Below are 21,826 nucleotides of genomic sequence, written 5' to 3' on the forward strand. Positions count from 1 at the left end.
AAAAATAATTTACACAGATTCAACAGTAGAGTAGGTAAAGCCAAGAAACAAACCATCGATTTGGAATATAAGGAAGCAAAAAACACCCAATCAAAACAGCAAAAAGAAAAAAGAATCCAAAAAAATGAGGATAGTGTAAGGAGCCTGTGGGACAACTTCAAGCGTACCAACATTCACATCTTGGGGGAGCCAGAAGGAGAAGAGAGAGAACAAGAAATCAAAAGCCTATTTGAAACAATAATGGCAGAAAACTTCCTTAACTTGGAAACAGACATATTAGTCCAGGAAGCACACAGAGTCCCAAACAAGATGAACCCCAAGAGGCCCAAACTAAGACACATCATCATCAAAATGCAAAAGGTTCCAGAAAAGAGAGAATCTTAAAGGCAGCAAGAGAAAAGCAGATAATTACCTACAAAGGAGTTCCCATTAGACTATCAGCTGATTTCTCAAAAGAAACTTTGCAGGCTAGAAGGGAGTGGCAAGAAATATTCAGAGTGATGAAAAGCAAAAAACTACAACCAAGATTACTCTATCCTGCAAAGCTGTCATTTAGAATCGATGGCCATATAAAGAGTTTCCCAGACAAGGAAAAGGTAAAGGAGTTCATCACCACCAAACCATTTTTATATGTAATGTTGAAGGGTCTTCTTGAAGAAAAGATAAAAGTATGGCCCTGGCCGGTTTGGCTCAGCGGTTAGAGCGTCCGCCTGCGGTCCCGAGAGACCCGGGTTCGGTTCCCGCTAAGGGCACATATCTCGGTTGCAGTTTGTCCCCGGCCCTGGTTGGTCGTGCGGGTGGCAGCCACTCGATGTCGATGTGTCCCTTTCACATCGATGTTTCCCTCTCTCTCTCTCTCTTCCTCTCTCTCCCTCCCACTCTGTCTGTACAAAAAATGGAAAAATGTCCTCGGATGAGGATAAAAAAAAAAAAAAAAGATAAAAGTATGAACAAACAAAATGGCAATGAATACATATCTACTGATAATTGAATCTACAAACAAAATGAACAAGCCGAACAAAAACATTCTCATAGATACAGAGAAATTTTGTTGGTTGCCAGATAGGAGGGGGTTTGGGGGAATGGGTGAAAAAGGTGAAGGGATTAAGAAGTACAAATTGGTTGTTAGACTGACAAATCTCAAAGGGAAGGGGGGTTAGGGGATGGGAAGAAATAAACCAAAGAACTTATATGTATCTATGCATAACCAATGGACACAGACAACAGTGTGGGGAAAGGCAGGTTGGGGGTGGGAATGGGGAGGAGGAGGTCAATGGAGGAAAAATAAGGAACATCTGTAATACATTCAACAATAAAGATAAGTTAAAAAAAAAAAAAAAAGTGCAGCCACAGCCCTGGCCAGTTTTCTCAGTGGTTAGAGCATTGACCCTTGACCTGAAGAGTCATGGATTCAATTCAGGTCAAGGGCATGTGCCTGGGCTGCAGGTTTCCCAATCAGGGCCATGCAAGAAGTAACAAATCAATATGTCTCTCTCACATCTATGTTTCTCTCTCAAAAAAAATCAATGGAAAAATATCCTTGGGTGAGGATTAACAACAACAAAAAGTGCCGGCAGATTAGTCAACAATATTGTAATAACTTTTTTAACAATATATATATATTGTATATATAGTGCCAGATGGATATCTAAAATATCAGGGGGAACACTTTGTAAAGTATATAATTGTCTAACTGGTATGCTGTACACCTGAAACTAATGCATGATAATACTGAATGCAAAGATGCCATCAGCAAAGAATGCATGTTATTTGGTAATCTTAGCTTTTCTAAGTGCAAACAGGTGTTTACAATTTGTATATGAACTTGAGGAAAGAGATAGTCATACCCCTCTAAGAAAATTAATCCATATTTGTGAAGCCTCTACTGAAACTATCCCCCATAAGTCTCCAGAGGGAAAATGTAACAAATGTTAATTAAAAACAATTCCAGGAAATGATAACTTACAATAACAGACACATTTAAGTTTTCACTTTCTCCTTGCATTTCCCACCACAAAAATCAGAACTGGTTATATTAGATGCTGTAGATAACTGATGTGAAACTATACTGTTTTAAGATTATTTCATAAAATTCAATAAGAAATGCCATTTATTTTGATATTTCTATTCATTTAACTTCATTTTGTAAATTTATGCTAGAAAATTATCCAAACTGGTTTCTTCAATCACACACATAAGGAGAGATCATATCTCCCATCATCTTTGAAAATGAAGGAAAAGAGCATAAAAGCTGCAATAGAGAATAAACTCTTCAGTGATTTTAGAATCATGATACTAAAAGTACTATTAACAGAAATCTGGATAGTGCTCAAATGAGCAAAAAAAGAAGCAAAAATTAAACATCTCTTTCTGAATCAAAATGGGGATGTTATCTTTAAGCCAATCACGATCACAGCTCTTCATAAAGCTGGAATCTTCCCCTTCCACCCGCAGGAGAGATTTATTGATTTCCGCAAGTGTGAAAAGTTGCAAATAGTAGGCAAACATAAGTATGTCACTGTTCTCAATGACACGGTGAAACAAAATGGTAATGTTATCTATACAGACAGATTCAGTAATTAAAAGCAGCTTTCCAGGGCTGAGATTTTCTCCACAACTCATAAAAACAGCTACTTACTGCTCCTTAATCTTCTGTCAACACCACTCCCTGCCCCACCATAAAAACAATAATCAGGAATAGGAAATGCAGAGCTTAGGTCCCTCTAGCTCTTGCAGGTCTTTCTTCATCCTTCTGTTGCCCCACCCCCACCAATCTACTTAAAAAATATATAGATTAGATATAGATAGGTAGATAAATATAGATAGATAGATACGAGATATATATATATATATATATATATAGAGAGAGAGAGAGAGAGAGAGAGATAGAGATAGAGATAGAGATAGAGATAGAGATATTCCTGTGTTTTCTTACCCCTGTGTTTTTATACAAGCTGGGTTCCCTCCGCCTGGGATATCCTTCATTGTTAAAGTCCTGTATCATCTGAGCAGATTCCTTTGAAACCATTAAAATATAATTATTAATATTATTTAATGACAAAAAATAAGTATTATATTAATTGGAAAAATCAGGATGTAGAATGTTATCTAGTCTGTGTAACTGTAAAAACATGGATGCAGATGGATAAAATTAGAAGGAAATATGCAACACTGAAAATAGCTACTAAAATAATGAGATGATGAAGGGTTTTGTTTTACTTCTTAAACTTTTTATAAATTTTAAATTATTTTTTTCTTAAAAAAAAAAAAAAAGCCCTGTCCTTTCTTTAAAGTCCAAATGCCATCTTTCTCCAAAAAGTCTTGACATGAATCTTCACTTCTCCTTAAAGGCTCATTTATACAGCATCTGTCACATACTATCTTGTATCTGAGGGACTCGAGTGTGTGTTTTCTCCACTATTAAAACTGTGAGATTTTGAAGCTCAAAATCATTATCTTTGTATTCTCTATCAAACCCAGAAGAATACGTGGCACATAGTAGGGGCTGACACTAACCTTTCTGAAGGTGCTGAAAGGAGGAATAAAGCATCTTATCAAAAGCACAGGCACATTTGCACAAACAGTGAGCCAAGAACACTGGCTGCCAGACCGCTACCCACCACACAGAGAATTGGAAGACCTCTCACAACAAACTGAGTGGTTCAAGGCGAGGGGAAAAACAACAGACACTATAAATACTGATTCGTGAGAGTCCCACAATAAAGTGGTAGGTCAGAAACCCTATTGTGAAATACTGCAGTCAAAAGGACCTGCCCACCTGTACAGACAGTCTGTGTTAGCAACGGGGGGAATCAGTTAGGAAAGAGGAAGATGAGAGCTGAAGGAAGGGTGGGTCCAACACAGAAAAGACGTGGAGAGAATTCTCACAATGACGGCAAACAGCAGCCCGCAGATGACGGCTGTACAACACACAGGCGTCAGTGCAAGCAGTTCAGATGGACTGCAGCAACACCGCAAGAGGCTGTCCCAGCAAGAATGAGGGTAAAGGAATCAACAGCATTTGTGAGATATATATCTGTATATCTGCATATATATATATTTTTACTACACTGGGTGGTTTTAAAATTCGGTCAGTTTGCAATTTCATTTGTGACAGGTGTACAAAAAAACAAAAGCAAAAAAAGTGCACAACGAATAACTATAAACATGGCACTGCAGTTCAGATGTGCATACTACTGTATTTATATAGTGCATTAATGTAAATACTGAATATTTAACAAAAAATTGTGACAGTAGGAGGGCAGGATGTGTGTTTTTTTTTACTTATTTTACTTTTTTGCCACATATGCTATATAATTTACAGTGACCATATTTTCCAAAGTAAAAATGGGAACCTATGGATCGACAGTTTTCTCCCTCTGGTGTGTAAATTTACTTGAAAATTTTTACAAAAATATAAATGCTAGATCTCCTTTATTGAAAAATTCATAAAATCAGGACCATCCTAGTACAGGCAGAGTAATATGATTGCTGTATACTTGCTATGCATGGTCAAAGCTCTGTGGGAGTTTTAGAGATAACAATCATGATAAACTAGAATACTCAGAATCCTTAGATTTTTGAGAGAACCATGGATCTCAAAGTGTATTCCCTGGATCAGTAGTATGAACACCACATGGGAATTTATCAGAAACACACATTTTCAGGCCCTGCACCAAGTGAATCAGACCCTCTGTGCTGGGCCAGCAGCCTGTGGTGATTCCAATGGACACTAGAGTTGAGAACCACAGGTAAAGAGCACGAGGGTAAGAAAGGGAAGTGCTGTAGTAAACGCAGTTGCAGGAGTATTCCCATTCACAAAACTGTAACTTCATTTATTCAATCGGTCCTACATAATTTCTGAAAAAGAACAGCTAATCATTACTTTACATCTGCACTTTACTTTTCAATGTGACAGCACCATATATGCTTATTTATACATAAAATATCTCTGGAAGGAGATACATCAAGCTGATAACTTATATTTCACAGTAGCTTTGTTCATAATAGCCAAAAGCTAGAAACAATCAAACTGTCCATCAAAAGAAGAATGGATAAGCATCTGGTATATTCATATGGAATACTACTCAACAATAAAAACACCGAGCTACTGATATAAACAACCACATGGCTGACTTTGAAAAACATTACATTAAACGAAAAGAAGCCATACTCTTGTTTCTCTTCAGAGAGAATAAATCTTTCATCTTTTACTAAGAAATAAAGAGTGCATGCTGTATGATTCCATTTACAGGAGTTCCAGAACAGGCAAAACTAATCCATGGTGATAAAAAGTTGCCTATGGGGAACTGATGAGAAGAGACCAGGAGGCAATCTGTGGTGATGGAGATATTCTAACCTTAACGGGGCTGTTAGTTACACATGTTGAAAATCACTGTCCATTTAAGATCTGTTTATAAAGTTTACTCCTTCTCAACCTCTCCCTGAAAAAAAGAAGGAAAGCATTTTCCAACATTTTCAGCCAAAAACAAAACTGAGAAAGTTCATTACCAGCAAATACTCACTAAAAGAAATTCTAGAGGATGTGCTTCAGGCAGAAAAAAAAGGGATCCCAATTGGAAAGCTAGAAATGCAAGAAGAAATAAATAACAAGCAAAGACAATGTTAAATACACGATGAACAAACATTATTTTCTTGTTGTTAATCCTCACTGGAGGATATTTTTCCATTGATTTCTAGATAGAGTAGAAGAAAGGGAAAGAGGAGGAGAGAGAGAAAAACATCGATGTGAGAGAGACACATCGATCGACTGGCTGCCTCCTGCACAACCCCTACCAGGGCCAGGGATCGAACATGCAACCCAGGTAAATACCCTTGAGTGAGAATCGAACCAGAGACACTTCAGTCCACAGGCCAACGCTCTAACTGCTGAGCTCAACAGGCCAGGGCAACAAACATTATTATTTTTTTCTCTATTGATTTTAGAGAAAGAGGAAGGGAGAGGGAGAAAAAGATAGAAATATCAATGAGAGAGAACATCGAGTGGCTGCCTCCTGCATGCCCCTCACTGGGGATTTGGCCCACATGTGCCCTCATTGGGAATCGAACCAGCAACCTCTTGGTGCATGGGTCGATGCTCAACCACTGAGCCACACCAGCCAGGTCAACAAACATGATTTTAAAGAACAATGTTGATGATGATGAGGAGGAGGACATGCATGTCGTCCATGTCGACATTCAGTGAGTTTCCATTCCACTTGGGATCCAGTTTAAAATCCTTACTAAACAGCCTTTACTCCCTGATGGAGCTCTGCTCGCCTCACCTCTCCATCTCCTAACACCATCCCTCCTGCTCCACCACTTATGCTCCTCTCCATCTCATCTTTTACAGGCACAGTTCTGTTTTCCTGGAAAGCTTTCTGCCGCCTCTCACCTGGCTCCTCCTGTTCATCCTCAGTTTCAGTTTAAAGGTGACCTCCCCAGCCTTTCCCGTTCTCTCTCCTCTCTTCCATACCAAACAAGATTAGTTCACCTTTTCTGTTATATACTTTCATCTCACAGTCCTTTTCTTTCACAACATATTTAAAATGTGTATGTCTGATTATATAGTTAATGTCTCTCTTTCCCTCCAAACTGTAAGTTCAGCAGAGTTGTAGTTCATCATTCTAATCTCACGACTTGAACCAAATACCTTACACGTAATGAGTGTTCAAAGATTCTTGTTTAGCAAATATGAAATTCAGTTACTTCAGAGGTACACCTAAAAACTGTAACGACATATTCCAGAAGATATGGAAGTAAGAACATAAAAACAATCACAAGTTAATTTTGCTCATGTTCCATTCATCATCTTCCTGAGAAAAAATCTCTTCTGTTAATTTCTTTTATTTGGGCAACTATTTGCAGCAGCACAGTGGAAAGACAAAGTCTTTGGCACTAAAGAGATCAGGTTTCAGTCCCAATACTGCTTCCTACCAAAAGTGAATCCCTGAGCTAATCACACTCTCAGGTTCCCTGTCTGTAAGTGGGGATAACACTGTCATTGCATGACTGTTTTGATGATTACAGCCAAAGTATAAGAACCCATAACCTGGTGCCTGGTATGTTGCAGGTGTTCAATTAAAGGCTACGATTATATTTAAGTTGAGTCTTTTTACCCTAAAGGAGAATATTTAAATTAAAGGATCTTTATCCCGGGCTGGTGTGTCTCAGTTGGTTGAAGCATCAGCCCATGCACCAAAAAGTTACTGGTTTGATTCCTTGTCAAGGCACATGCCCAGGTTTCGGGTTCAATCCCAGTCAGGGTTTACAGGAGGCAACAGACTGATGTTTCTCTCTTGCATTGATGGTTTGTTTTTTTTTCTCTCTCTCTCTCCCTCTCCCTTCCTCTTGCTCTAAAATCAATTTTATATATATATATATATATATATATATATATATATATATATATATATATATTTTTTTTTTTAATTCTCACCCAAGGACATTTTTCCATTTTTTGTTCAGATAGAATGGAAGGGAGAGAGAGGAAGAGAGAGAGAGACATCGACGTGAACGGGACATATCGAGTGGCTGCCACCCGCATGACCAACCAGGGCGGGGGACAAACTGCAACCGAGGTGCATGCCCTTAGCAGGAACGGAACCCGGGTCTCTCTGGACCACAGGCTGACGCTCTAACCGCTGAACCAAACCGGCCAGGGCAAAAACATATATTTTTTAAAAAGCATCTTTAGGCACGGACATGAGTGTTTGTTCACATTACTCTATTCACTGCCCCAACATGTCTCCCATCAGTGGAAGCCAGACATTTGGTAAGGCCGTAAGGCTATAGCACTGACTACAGACATACTTATTCCTCAAGGCTTTCAGAGAAGTTTTATCAAAACATTGTTTCATTTGTTTGTGCTGTGTCTTTCTCCCTGCATTTATCTCTAGACTTCTCCTACCTTCTCCATTCCTTTATACTTGTAAAATTGTGCTAAGACTGGCAAGGGAGCTAGACTAAATAGAAGCTTCCAGGACAGAGAAGCCGGTAACCCTGATTGCCACAGAATTCAGTAGAACGGCAGGGTTTGCAACTCAAATCAGCAATCTTACATGTCTCTGGGTACTGCAGAACATTCCTAATGCCAGCTATAGTTAGAGGATGGAAGAATCAGTTGATTTAAATACCCTTCTATGAAGGGTGGCAAATGCCCAGGCCAGATGACTCATTAAGTGACAGAGCCAGAATTCCAACCCAGTCAAATTCCATTTTCTATACCCTGCTTACCCTAAATGATGTATTTATAAGATGCCTTCAAGATTCTAGTCCTATGTGACATATGAATTGCAAATAGCTAACTCTGTGTGTGTATATAAATATCTCCTCATCGTCTCTTCCTGGTCAATAGAGGAGTCAACAGCAGGCCTACCTGAGGCAGAGTTTGGGGGTCAGGGGTAGTTTCATGGAGGTGCATGGTCAGCATGCTCACCAGCATGGGACACTGAGGGGACGAGGGAGGTGCCACACAGAGATGCTCAGTAGGGTACCCACTAGCGTGGGAGACAGAGGAGGAGGGTGTTGTGTAGAGAGGTAACAGCAGTACTCCCATGAGAGCTGAAAGTGGGGTGCACAGTGGCAGAGAGGATGCCTGCATGGTTAGAAAATTAGTTACACCAAAAATATAAGTAAATGGATTGAGCGCATAAGTAAATACAGTGAGGATAATGAAAGTCAGCATTTTCACTGTTAGAGAAAGTACTTAGGGCTACAAAGATCCCTGAGACATTAGACTTGAATTGGAGAAATTGTTATGAATTAATGATTTTTAAATATCTGTATACAGATTGATGTGCAGCACACACACACACACTCACATACATTTCTTAATTCTGTTTCCTGAGATGACTAAGGAGCAATGACATGCAGTAGCAATGAGCACATTGAGTACCCAGATCTTGGCTTCCAAAATACATTTTCTACCAAATAGAACCAGTGTTTCTAAGAGAAATGACTGCTTCCAGACAGCACTGGGTGAGGCAAAATACAAGAGGAGCCCGGAACATCTTCTGCAGGAAAGAAATGAAGTGTTCTAAGAATGATGTAGACTTGTCACAGTGACCTAAGAACCTTCTTGAAAGGACTTCTACTGGCCAAATTTGGATAATTTGAGCAACAAACTATTTAATGACAAAAATTAATTATAACCCAGTGAATAAGGTGGGATTCTACAAGTCCATGCTGACATAAACAAATGAATTAATAAGTGAAGAGACAGGAAAAACTCTTGTAATACAGAATGCCAATTAATAAAGATGGAAATTAAAAAAAAACGAAACAGCCCTGGCTGGTTTGGCTCAGCGGTTAGAGCGTCGACCTGAGGTCCAGAGAGACCCGGGTTCGGTTCCCTCTAAGGGCACGTACCTCGGTTGCAGTTTGTCCCCAGCCCTGGTTGGGTCATGCAGATGGCAGCCACTCGATGTGTCCCTTTCACATCGATGTTTCTCTTTCTCTCTCTCCCTCCCACTTTATCTGAATAAAAAATGGGAAAATGTCCTCGGGTGAGGATAAAAAACAACAACAACAACAACAACAACAACAAAAACAGTGGTGTCTGATTCTGGTTGAAGTCACCAATGGAGGCTAAAACTGGAGGATGGAAACCTGATGAATGAGGGGTAGGACACTGGCCTAATCTCAGAATATGTTCCCACAAAATACTAACCAATTATAATGGAGAAAATGGTGACATTACAAAAAAAAAAAAACCTGGCAGACACCAGAATGACCAAGTGATCAAGGTTATCATTGACAGCGACAGGGCAAGTCAACATCATGTACCCTTCAATGTGATGCACTGAGAATACAGTCTCATCTCTGTGATTTCTGCCCAAAAAAGCCATGACCTTCACACGGTCATGAGGAAACAGTAAACAGACCCAGGGTGAAGAACCCCCTACATGTTGTACAGCCTGTACTTAATACTATTAAGGATAAGAAAGACTGAGGAACTCACACAGACCAGAGATTGCAAATACATGGCAAGTACTTGCACCACATATTCCTAGGTGGGATCTTGGATCAGAAAGAAAAAATAAATTATTAGAACATTGTCAAAGGCTGAACGAGTTCTGTGGAATGGATGGTAGTGTATCAATGTTGATTTCCTGGTTTTGGAGGGTTGGATGGCTGTTATGCAGAGAAGTATTCTTGTTTCAGAAAAATACCTCTGAAGTATTTGGAGGTGATGGGGCACTGTATCTGCAGCTTGGCCTCCAATGGTTCAGAAAAAAAGAAAAAGAAAATGGCAAAAAAAGCCCTGGCCAGTTTGCTCAGTGGTTAGAGTATTGGCTCGTGGACTGAAGAATCTTGGGTTCAATTCCCAGTCGGGCACATGCCTGGGTTGTGAGTTCGATTCCCAGCCCTGGTCGGGGTCATGTGGGGAGCAACCAACTGATGTGTCTCTCTCACATGGATGTTTCTTTCTCTCTCTCTCTCCCTTCCTCCCTCCCTTCCACTCTATCTAAAGAATCAACAGAGAAAAAATTTCTTTGAGTGAGGATTAACAAAAAATAAAATAAAATGGCCCTGGCCGGTTTGGCTCAGCGGTTAGAGCGTCGGCCTGCGGTCCTGAGAGACCTGGGTTCAGTTCCCGCGAAGGGCACGTACCTCGGTTGCAGTTTGTCCCCGGCCCTGGTTGGTTGTGCGGGTGGCAACCACTCGATGTGTCCCTTCACGTCGATGTTTCTCTCTCTCTGTTCCTCTCTCTCCCTCCCACTCTACCTGAACAAAAAATGGAAAAATGTCCTCGGGTGAGGATTAAAAAATAAAAAATAAAAAAAATAAATAAAATGGCAAAAAATATATATAAATAGTTATGGACCTATTGTGGTAAATGTTCGCAGTTGGAGGACCTGAATGAGGATTTGAAACTTTTCATACTGTACTTCCAAACTTTCTGTTGGTTTAAAATAATTAACGAGCAAATTATTACAAATAAACTATATTTGTGCACTTCTTTGGTCCCATGGAAGCCCAAGAAAAGAACTTTAGGACAATGCTGGAGTTAAAGAGTATCAAAAAATGAGTAATGGCATAAACAATACATGAAAGATTGGGCTAAACACTAAGGCAGCTGGGCTTCAACTGGGCTTCTCCTTCGTGTACAGTGCGTAAAGGTTTGGGGACTTTGTTCCCAGGCTCAGTGTAGTGCTGGTGCAGGCAGAGTCTGCTTCTGCTCAGCATTAGTGGGGCTTGAGGTGTCAGAACACGTCTTAGTTCTCCTGTTGCTCATGCACGGTGGTAGCTGACACCTCAGAGATACCCGTTCTTCTATATGTGAAAACTGTGGAGTGGAGACTCTCCACTCTTTCTTTTCCTTGTTTCCAACAAGGCTTCAGTTGTACAAAATAGAAATCACTCAATGTTTCAGGAAGAAAGAAGTTAATTAGGTGCTTACAAAATCGTTGGAAGAGCCGGGGGGGGGGGGGTGGTGGTGATGGGGGGAAGGCTGTAGGCTGGGCCTCTCAAGGACCTGACAATACCTCAGTACACCCCTTCTGCCCTAGTCAGAAAAGTAGGTAATCAGGAGCCATCACAGACCTGTTGACTTCAAGAACATACCCAGTGGAGACATCAAGAAGCCACAAGCACCAATCTCTACTTGCAACTTCCTATCGATATCCACAAAACACTGTTATAAGACACTAGAACACTTTTGCAGAAAAACTCAATGTCTACATGACCATGTTTGGCAGCATAAAAAAGCCAAAAAACAAACAAGAAGTTATGCTCCACTTCATTTCCACCTTCCAAATCTCAAGTAAGTGCACCTAATGAGGAAACCTATTTAACAACCTATTTCCAGAAGGCTACGTGCAAGAGAGTCTGAGAAACTGTGCTTAGCTTTCCAGCCTCAGCAGAACAGGGAAGCCCGCTGGCACGAGGTTGGAAGGGATGCTGATTTCTAGTCACCATGTTCACAGCACTCCTCCTCACCAGCGATCTGTGGGAGTGACCTACTGTTAATTCCAGGAGACTGCCAGAGCAAATTTGGTGGAAATTATATTACCCTACTTTCCTTACGTTGTTACTGTTTAATGACAACACTCTGCATGTGGAGCCAGGCCCATCTCTTACTGGAGATATTTACAAGGGGAAGAAGAGCTAAAACTCAGTGAAAAGTGAGAGGCATCCCGATCTACCCTTCAGTACTAATATGCGCATGCCACGTTCAAAGTGACCGTTCAGTTATATACTTGTTAAATTACAACCCTCTCATTATCTTCTATCCCATGTCTGTTTATCTTTCTCCTTGTTTCAGTTTCAAATTTAAAATGAGAATCATCTTTCTTTTTGGACTGCTCTAGAAACAGCTAACTTACTTTTGATCAACAGCAGAGGGCTGCCTATTCCCAGACTACTCTGAGTTCTCGAAAATGTCATAGCTGCAACGTTTTTCTTTTTAAAAAGTAGGGAGGGGGAGGCTTTTCTAAGCCCTCTTCTAGTTTTGTGACGGAGCAAAAAATAAATGGCAAATGATAGTGATGAAATGGCAACCTCTACCAGAAAACAAGCGATTCTGTCTCTCTCACCAGACTGTAAGCCCCTCATAGGCTGCTGTTTCTGAATCCCTGGTGCCCAGCATACTGCATGAAGCAGAACAGACAGTTAATAAATGTTGAATGAATAACCTAAATTACAATGGAAGAAGTGGAAGATAACACTTCACCCTCCTGTCTTTTATCTCCCTGTGTCATTCTCTTTCTCAACGTGGACAAAGTGTACAGAGGGAGTTGGAAGAAAATTTGAGTCATGGGACTGACAACGAGACCTTCAACATTTGAATGAGAGTGGGCCCCACCATTAAACTTCCCAGAAGTACAAATCCTTCAGCAAGTTTAGGAAAACCTCATGTGAAGGGTAGAGTTTCTGGCCTTAAATGGCAGTTGCTTAATGACCACCCACTAACTCCCACAGTCATTTCATCTCAGCTGGGCAGAGGGGTGATATGAGAAGCAGATAACTGTGAACACAGATTATATATCAAGGGGGAGAGAACAGTGAATGATACCTCGGGCAATGTTCTGTCTATGATCAATCGGCTCTGCTGGGAGTGAGATGAGAAATCTGGAAGAGCAAGGCCTACACCTCTAAGTAACCACCACCACCACCACAACTGGGAAAGAAGTCCAAGACCACCCAGACTGTGTTGAATGCCAGTTTGAGGTTATCTGCACTGGACAGCTTATTGTAGCAAACAAGGAAACCAGACTGATAAGAAGAAAGCTATCATAGGCTCAACACTGCAGTTGTGTCCTTTGATCTCTTCTACACAACATTAGCTGGTTATTATCTTTAGCTAAACATATTGACTGTTGCTTCCAAGGGACTACCAAGCTGCCACCATTTGTCCACCCCCTCCACCCCCACCCCCAACTTTGCTTCTCTTCTGGCAATCACTAAGAAATTAAAGTCTAATGCATCACATCATCATTCTCAAAACACTCTGAGATAACTTGCCTGCATGAACAAGTTGACCACTATTTATAAACAAAGAACGTTCAATGCAAAAGTCGTTTTGTAAAAGATGTTTAAAGATACCAAGTTACTAAGAGAAGGCACTATTACAATACTGTTAGAAGATACCTAATCAACTAGGCTGAAGGATTTACAGTTAAACAGGTCCCATCTTGAAAACAGATACATGTGACAGTGTAGTCAGTTAACAAAAATGTTTAAAATTGATGTTTTCTTTTTCTCCAAACTGTTAGACTAGACAGTCTTTTCATCTCCCACCCACCTCATTTAAAAAAGAACACCTTTCCAAATGGCTTATTTTTAATAAGTGTAAGGCATAACCAGCATAAGTTAACTGAAAAGAGACAGCTTTGCCTTCTCAAATCACAGAACTTGGTTTTCGTAGTGAACAGCTATGGGAAGTTCTTTAACATATTGATACTTTTTCAGCTCTATATTTTAATTATCAATATAGACCGGTGAAACATAGCATGAACTTTTCACACATGACACTTGTTGCTAAATATGAGGAAGAAAATGTCTGCCTGTTTCCCCATCCCCGTCTCCAGTTAGGGTTAAAAAGGATTGCAGATAAAAAAAAAAAAAAAAAAATCAAAACAGCTAATCACAATTCCCGTGGTAGGCTTCAGGTCAAAGTCCATAAAGTTGAGCCCAGCGGGCCTCTGCCAGAGCAGGCTAATCAGCTGCCAGGATGCTAAGCTCCGGGGAAATTCGCTCCCGCCCCCAAGCTCACGCACCCTCGGCCTGGGTGGCAGGAAGGGGCTGGCGGGTGGTGCGCGTTCCCGCACACTCACACCCCTCCGCCGCCTGCCCCCCCAACACTTCCTGGCGGAAACTGACAAGGAAGGCGGCGGCTCAGGGAGGAGGTGGGTGTGGAGTCGACAGGTTTGCGGGGAAATGCCGCTCCCGAATGCATGCCCCAGCCCCAGCCCGCGCGCGCCCCGTGGCCCCCACGGTCCCACCGCGCCTCGCGCGGAGAACGGAGGGGGGCTGACACCGACCCCTGGCCACTGCCGCCGCCTCCGGTCTGGCTGATGGGCAGCGCGATGGGAAGCCCGCCCCACAACCGCACGGCCCCGCACCTCGTCCTCCTGGAGCCCGATCACCTCCACCGCGCAAGTTGCCATTTCTGAACGGTTACAGCAGACCGGACGCGCTCACCCCGCCCAGGGAGTGGGAACTGGAGTGGGGAAGAGGCGAGGGAGGAGCGGGAGGAAGAGGAGGCGGTGCTCCCACGGCGCCCGCAGCGCCTCCCCCGGCCAGGGGCGCTGGCGGAGAGGAAGTGCGGCGGGAACGGGCCGGCGGCTCTGCTGGCGGCGCGGGTGGCGGGGCTGCGGGCGTGGGGAGCGCGCGGTGGGGGCGTGCTGTCCGCTCCGGCGCCGGAGGTCGGTGGGCATCGGGAGGTTGGTGGCCCGCAGACCCGCCTAGAGGAGTCCTGTCGCCCCGGGGCATTGCGCCAAGCCGGCGTTCGAGGCCTGGATCACGTCAGCCTTTCCCCTGGGAAACCGAGCTGCGGTTTTCCCCAGCAACAAGTCGCACTAGATCGCCCCAGATTTGGCCTCTGGGATCAAGAGTGCTTCATCTCAACCTCACCGCAGTCTGAAAATCAGAGGCTTTCACCCTGGCCGGGTAGGACAGTTGGTTAGAGCGTAGCCTTGGACCCTGTACACCAAAGTCGAGGGTTCAGCCCCCCGTGAGGGCACATATAAGAATCAACCAATGGACGCATAAGTGAAACAATAAGCCTCAATCTCAGTTTCTCTCTCTCTCTCTCTCTCTCTCTCCTCTCTAAAAATAAATTTTTAAAAATCAGATCTTTCTTGTGGGTTGAGGCTGTGATTCCAGTGGAGGCTGGAGGTTGGGAACTCCAGGAAAGTCCAGCCTGAGCGTGGCAGCAGATGGGGAAGCCTGAAGGGGTTCATCAGTCCTAGACTCCGGATCTGACATTCTCCGCCTGTGATTTATAAACACTGTGCCAGTTCATAAGCTATTTCCTGTCATATGTTCTATCTTTAAAGCCTACCAATAACATCCAGCCTCCAGGCTTATCCTCCAAACTATTTAGCTAAGCCTTGAACTGCAAGGTCACTGGAAGGTAGCTAATAAGGGAAACAAACAAAATGAAGGAGGGCCTCCTGTGTTATGGAATAGTTATGCTTATTTTATGGTCGTGTCTAACGGGTTTTATAGTTCCAAAGTCACAGGAGGACCCTTACCAAATAAGCACCCATAAAAGAGAATGGGGAAAATTATAAGCACTTATTGTCAGAATTAATGTTGTCATTTTTCTACAGTCGTAGAAATTTGCAGAACTCCAGAATCTCAAAATCTAATTTAAATTTTCTTTAGGAATTCAGAATAAACAGTTTAAAGTGCTGAAAGGTGGGAACAAGACTATAGTCCATATTATTGGTTTGTAACATAAGATTTTTGTCCTACTTTAATTATGTTTGGCAAGGTCCCCTTCGTTTATAGGATGTATCAGAATTCCATTAATATACAATCCAAATGTAATCATCTGTATTGTAGGGGGAAAGAGGTGGCGATTAATAAACAGGAGTGCAAAATGGTCAGGAATTGTTGGCTTAACTAAATTTAAAAAGCCATCATAGCATTAATTCCTTTGTTTTATAAACTGTCACATACCTATGTTGTTTAGTGGATTAGTAGTAAAAGAATCTGAAAATATTCATTATGTCTTTCTACTCTGGAAATAATACTTTCCCCTAATTTCTCTCTAATACACTCTTTAAAAAAACTTCACCTGAGGATATGCTTTTTTATTTATTTTTATTTTCTATCTTTATTGTTGAATGTATCACAGATGTTCCTCATTTTTCCCCCATTGACCCCCTCCTCCCCATTCCCATCCCCCTCCCACCTTTCCCCACACTGCTGTTCGTGTCCATTGGCCATGCAAACATACATATAAATTCTTTGGTTTATTTCTTCCACCCCCCAACCACCCTTCCCTTTGAGGTTTGTCAGTCCAGCAACCAATCTGCACTTACCAATCCCTTCACCTTTTTCACCCATTCCCCCTCCCATCTGGCAACCAACAAAATGTTCCCTGTATCTTTGAGAATGTTTCTGTTCCGCTTGTTCACTTTGCTTGTAGATTCAATTGTTGATAGATACATATTCACTGCCATTTGTTTGTTCACATTTTTTATCTTTTTCTTCAAGAAGATTCTTCAACATTTTATATAATAATGGTTTGGTGGTGATGAACTCCTTTACCTTTTCCTTGTCTGGGAAACTCTTTATGTGGCCATCAATTCTAAATGACAGCTTTGCAGGATAGAGTAATCTTGGTTGTAGGTTCTTGCTTTTCATCACTCTGAATATTTCTTGCCACTTCCTTCTGGCTTGCAAAGTTTCTTTTGAGAAATCAGCTGACAGTCTAATGGGAACTCCCTTGTAGGTAACTAACTATTTCTCTTGCTGCTTCTAAGATTCTCTCTTTGTCTTGAACCTTTTGCATTTTGATGATGATGTGTCTTGGTATGGGCCTCTTGGGGTTCATCTTATTTGGGACTCTCTGTGCTTCTTGGACTTGTATGTCTGTTTCCTTCACCAAGTTAGGGAAGTTTTCTGCTATTAGTGTTTCAAATAGGTTTTCGATTTCTTGTTCTCTCTCTTCTCCTTCTGGCACCAAGATGTGAATGTTGACACGCTTGAAGTTGTCCCACAGGCTCCTTACACTATCCTCATTTTTGGGGGTTCTTTTTTTTTTTTTTTTACTGTTTTGATTGGGTGTTTTTTGCTTCCTTATATTCCAAATCGATGGTTGGCTTCTTGGCTTTACCTACTCTACTATTGAATCTGTGTAAATTATTCTTTATTTCAGTTAGTGCCTCCTTCATTCCTGACTGGTTCGATTTTATGCTCTTGAGGCCCTCACTAAGTTTGCTGAGGTTCTCACTAAGTCCACTGAGCATTATATAAGTAGTATTTTGAACTTAGCATCTGTTAGGTTGCTTATCTCCATTTCGCTTAGTTCTTTTCCTGGGGTTTTGTTCAGTTTTTCATTTGGGACCTGTTTCTTTGTCTCCTCATTTTGGCTGCCTCCCTGTGTTTGTTTCTGTGTATTACTTAATGAGAGGTGTGGGGCTAGCTGAGACCAGATGCTGCTTGTTTGAAAGAATTTAGGAAAACCTGAAACAGGATCTGAGACAGGCCAATCCTATGGTAAAGCAACTGGCAACAGCTTGGGTGGGCTTGAAAGTTAGGTGGGGCGGGGCCTCAGGGAGTCAGCAGGGCGGGGCTACCAGTGTGAGCCAGGTTGCTGAGTCCCAGATATGGCGACTGTCTGCCCCCCAGGGAAGGGCTCACCAAAGGAACAAAGGCCTCTGTCTGCACATCTGTCCCAGAGAAAGCCCCCTCTCCAGCCCTCGCTCCAGTGCCAAATAACTCAGTTCTTCCCTGTATGTCTCTGGTGCCCCTCGAGCTGCCTCCCCTCCAAGCTTAGAGGGAGAGAGTCCAATAAGTCCGTGCGCGGGCCCTTTAAGAGGAGCTGCCTGGGGCTCCAGCCGCCTCAGCCTCCCTGAGCCTCAGTTCCCGCTGGTTTTCCAATCAGAGGTTATGGGGACTTCTCTTCTGGGCACTGGAACCCTGAGCTGGGCGCCTCAGTCTTCAGGGAGGACCTTCCCAGCCTAAGGGTCCGTCTGATTTTTATCCGCCACACGTGGGTGTGGGACCAGCCCGTCGGCCTCCGCCCCTCCTACCAGTCTCGATGCAGCTTCTTTAATTCCGTAGTTGTAGGACTTCCGTTCAGCTTGGTTTCAGGCGGTTTTGAATGATGGTTGTTCTGTAGTTTAGTTGTAACTTTGCTGTGGTTGTGGGAGGACGTGGTACCGCGTTTATCTACGCCACCATCTTTTTTCCTCAGGATATGGGTTTTTTTTCATTGATTTTAGGGAGAGAGAGGAAAAAAAATCCATGAGAGAGAGAAACTTTTTTTTAAATCCTCACCTGAGGATATTTTTCCATTTTTGTTCAGATAGAGTGGGAGGGAGAGTAAGAAAGAGAGAGAGAGAGAGAGAGAAACATCGACATAAGAGGGACACATCGAGTGGTTGCTTCCCGCATGACCGCAATCAGGGCTGGGGTCGAATTGCAACCAAGGTACGTGCCCTTGACTAGAATCAAACCTGCAACTCATTGGTCCGCAGGCCGATGCTCTAACCACTCAGGCAAACCGGCCAGGGCTCTGATACACATTTTTATGATTAATTTAAAGTAGGACATTCACGTTATTTCAAGGCATAGTGACAAACAGGTATAGAAACACTTGCATTAGTGCTACTGAAATTTTTAATGAGTGAACAAGAAGTATACACATGCCCAAAAGCCTGTAATATAATAACCAGAACCCCAAAGGTTTGTAAAGTAAAGCATCAGCTGATATAATACAAAAGATAATTCCAAATGCCACTGGTTTTACCCATGATTTCCTCTTCCTTCTGTCTGAACCCAAAATCATAACAAATTAAGCAGGCAGTTTCTGATCCATAATGACCTCTCTTTTCTGCTCCTGGCCCTTCTGCATCATTCTGTGCTTGCAGAGACTTAGGGCCTGCCTCCAGCCAGCTGTGGGTACTCAAGTTTTGCATCGCTCTCCAGTATTGCTGCCATTTCACTTGCTGTGTGGTGGAGATGGTGGGTACTTCTGCAAAGCTTTCCTTGTAAGACTGCACCCAGGACATAGGTCACCTATACGTGTGAATTCCACAAATCTAACTGGGGGTTCTGTCATTCTGCAACTTTGAGGGAAAACTCAAGTGTTATAAGAGGCTCAGACCCTCTTCTTGGAGATAGTCATTGTGTTCAGAACTGTCCGATAAAACTTTCTGCAATGAGGGAAATCTTATATATCTTCACTGTCAATATGGTGGCCACTAGCTCATATGGCTATGAGCACTTGAAATGTGGCTAGTGCAAATGAAGAATTTTATAGTTAATTTAAATGTAATTAGTCACGATGGTTAGTGACTACCACATTAGACAACACAGAAACTGTCTAACATGTCTAACAACAAAATGAACACTATAAGAAACCAACACCCACTATAAGAAAAAGAATATTACCAACAACTTTTTTGCTTCCTTCTTGCCCTCCTATTCCATCCCCTTTCCTCCCCCACTGAGAGATAACTACTATTCTGAATTCTAGGTTCATTATGTCCTTGTTTTTTATTGTTTCATCTTATCTATATGTATTCCTAAATAGTACATTGTTCATTTTTGCTTCTTTGAACTTTATATAAATGGAATTGTAATGTGAATTGCATTTTTTACTCACCACTGTATTTGTGGGATTGTTGATGTGGTTGTAAGCAGTTAACCTATTTACATTGCTGTGTAAGAATCCATTGAATGACTCTACCACAGTTAATCATTTTTCTATTCTTGGCCATTAGGGTGTTTCTAGGGTTTGGTTTGGTTTTGTCTTAAAAACCTTCTATTATATGATTTAGCTATTTCAAATGTTTGTGGCACAATGTTTAGGTAAATTACAATGGTGTCTCTGAAATTTAATGATGGTTCAGAATTTGTATCAGTTAAGATAAATGAGGTACTAGTGAGATTACTAAGCTTTTCCCAAAGCTGCATTATAGTCAAAGACAAAATATCAGTGTGCAGTGATGGTATTAAGAGATTGATACATTAGCTCTGGACTGTTTTGCTCAATGGTTAGAGGCTCGGCCTGTGGACCAAAGGGTCTTGGGTTCGATTCCCGGTCAAGGGCATGTCCCTGGGTTGCAGGTTTATTCCCCGGCCCCTGTAGGGGTCATGTGGGAGACAACCAGTAGATGTGTTTCTCTACACAGATATTTCTGTCTACCCCTAACCCCCTTCCACTCTGTCTAAAAATCTGGAAAAATATCCTCGGGTGAGGATTAACAATGAGAGAGAGACCGATCTGTTATACTTTTTAAAATAAAATCAACTATAAAAGTTTTCCTCCCAAATAAAACATTGCGCTTCTTGTTTTAACTTTCTTCTCCAAGTCATGTTAAGAAGTTTGGATTTTACATTTCAACAATGAGAGACAGGCTTTTCTTTTTCTTTCTTTCTTTCTTATTTTTTTGACAATTTTTTCTCTTATTTTGTTTTATCATTACAAATAATGCTACTTAAAACAGCCTTGTTGATAACCTATTTTTAAGAAACATATTGTTGCCCTGGCCAGTGTAGTTTAGTTGGTTGAGTTTTATCCTGTGCACTGAAAGGTTGCTGGTTTGATTCCCGGTCAGGGCACATACCCAGGTTGAGGGTTCGATCCCAGTCAGAGTGTGTGCTGGAGGCAACCGATCAATGTTTCTCTCTCATATCTATGTTTCTCTCTCTCTCTCTGCCTCTCCCTTCCTCTCTCTCTAAAAAACCAGTAAAAAACATTTTAAAAGAAACATTTGGTTGTGCCAGAAAAATAAAAGTAATGATGGGGACATGTCAAAAGGACACAGAACCAGCTGGAGGAGGCTCCCACTGACCAAATCTAGACTAATGTGAACACCGAAATAAATTATGATAGCAACAGATTACAATCCAGTGAGTAAATCCAGTACTGTGAATCCATGCTAACGTAAATGGACAAATTAAAATAAATGGATAAATTAAAAGTTTGACTAGTGAGATATTTACAGAGTTTGACCTATCTTTCTACAAATACAGATTAATTATATAGGGAAAAGGCTGAAAGACACCACCATAATCAGTAATCAAAGTGAAGGCCAGTAATCAGACAAATCGAAATCTTAAGCCTGTAGGATGCAGTGAGGACAGAGCAGGACTTCAGTGCTATTTCTTCCTAACCTGAATCTAATCGTGAAAAAACATGAGACAAATCCAACTTAAGGAACATACTATAAAATAACTGGCCTGTGATATTCAAAAGTGTCAAGGACATAGAAGTCAAAGAAATCTGAGGAACGATCGCCGACTGACAGAAATGAAAGACTGTATTAGTCAGGGTTCTCCAGAGAAACAGAACCAATCGGGTGTGTGTGTGTGTGTGCAAATAATTTTTTTCTTGTTATTGTTAATCCTCACCCGAGGATATTTTTCCATTGATTTTTTTTTTTAGAGAGAGTGGGAGGGAGGGAGAGAAAGAAACATCCATATGAGAGAGACATATCAATTGGTTGCCTCCTGCATGACCCTGATCAGAGCCAGGGATCAAACCTGCAACCCAGGTATGTGTCCTTGACTGGGAATCAAACCCTTGACCCTTCGGTTCATAGGCTGATGCTCTAACCACTGAGTCAAACTGGCCAGGGCTGTGTGTGTAGAAATAATTTATTATAAGGAATTGGCTTATGCGGTTATGGAGGTTAGC

The 21,826-nt window shown here is 41.8% G+C and overlaps 1 protein-coding gene across 4 annotated transcripts in view; it reads right to left on the reverse strand.

Annotated features, from left to right (window-relative positions):
- Window positions 1-14,699, reverse strand: part of NEDD4 (NEDD4 E3 ubiquitin protein ligase) — a 126,218-nt gene extending 111,519 nt beyond the window's left edge. The window contains exons 1-2 of one of the 4 annotated variants that reach the window (XM_036262957.1): window positions 14,568-14,680; window positions 2,936-3,016 (exon numbers count right to left, since the gene is read on the reverse strand). In XM_036262957.1, the coding sequence (XP_036118850.1) occupies window positions 2,936-3,016; window positions 14,568-14,612 (126 nt within the window). In that variant the 5' untranslated portion in view covers window positions 14,613-14,680. Of the gene's footprint in view, window positions 1-2,935; window positions 3,017-5,525; window positions 5,544-8,826; window positions 8,876-14,567 lie in introns of those variants that run through there. The other 3 variants (XM_036262964.1, XM_036262972.1, XM_036262981.1) reach the window with 3 other exon arrangements.
- Window positions 14,700-21,826: the final 7,127 nt, after the last annotated feature.

The sequence above is a fragment of the Molossus molossus genome, unplaced genomic scaffold, assembly GCF_014108415.1.
Source record: "Molossus molossus isolate mMolMol1 unplaced genomic scaffold, mMolMol1.p scaffold_m16_p_1, whole genome shotgun sequence".
In the NCBI taxonomy this organism is placed as follows: Eukaryota; Metazoa; Chordata; class Mammalia; order Chiroptera; family Molossidae; genus Molossus; species Molossus molossus.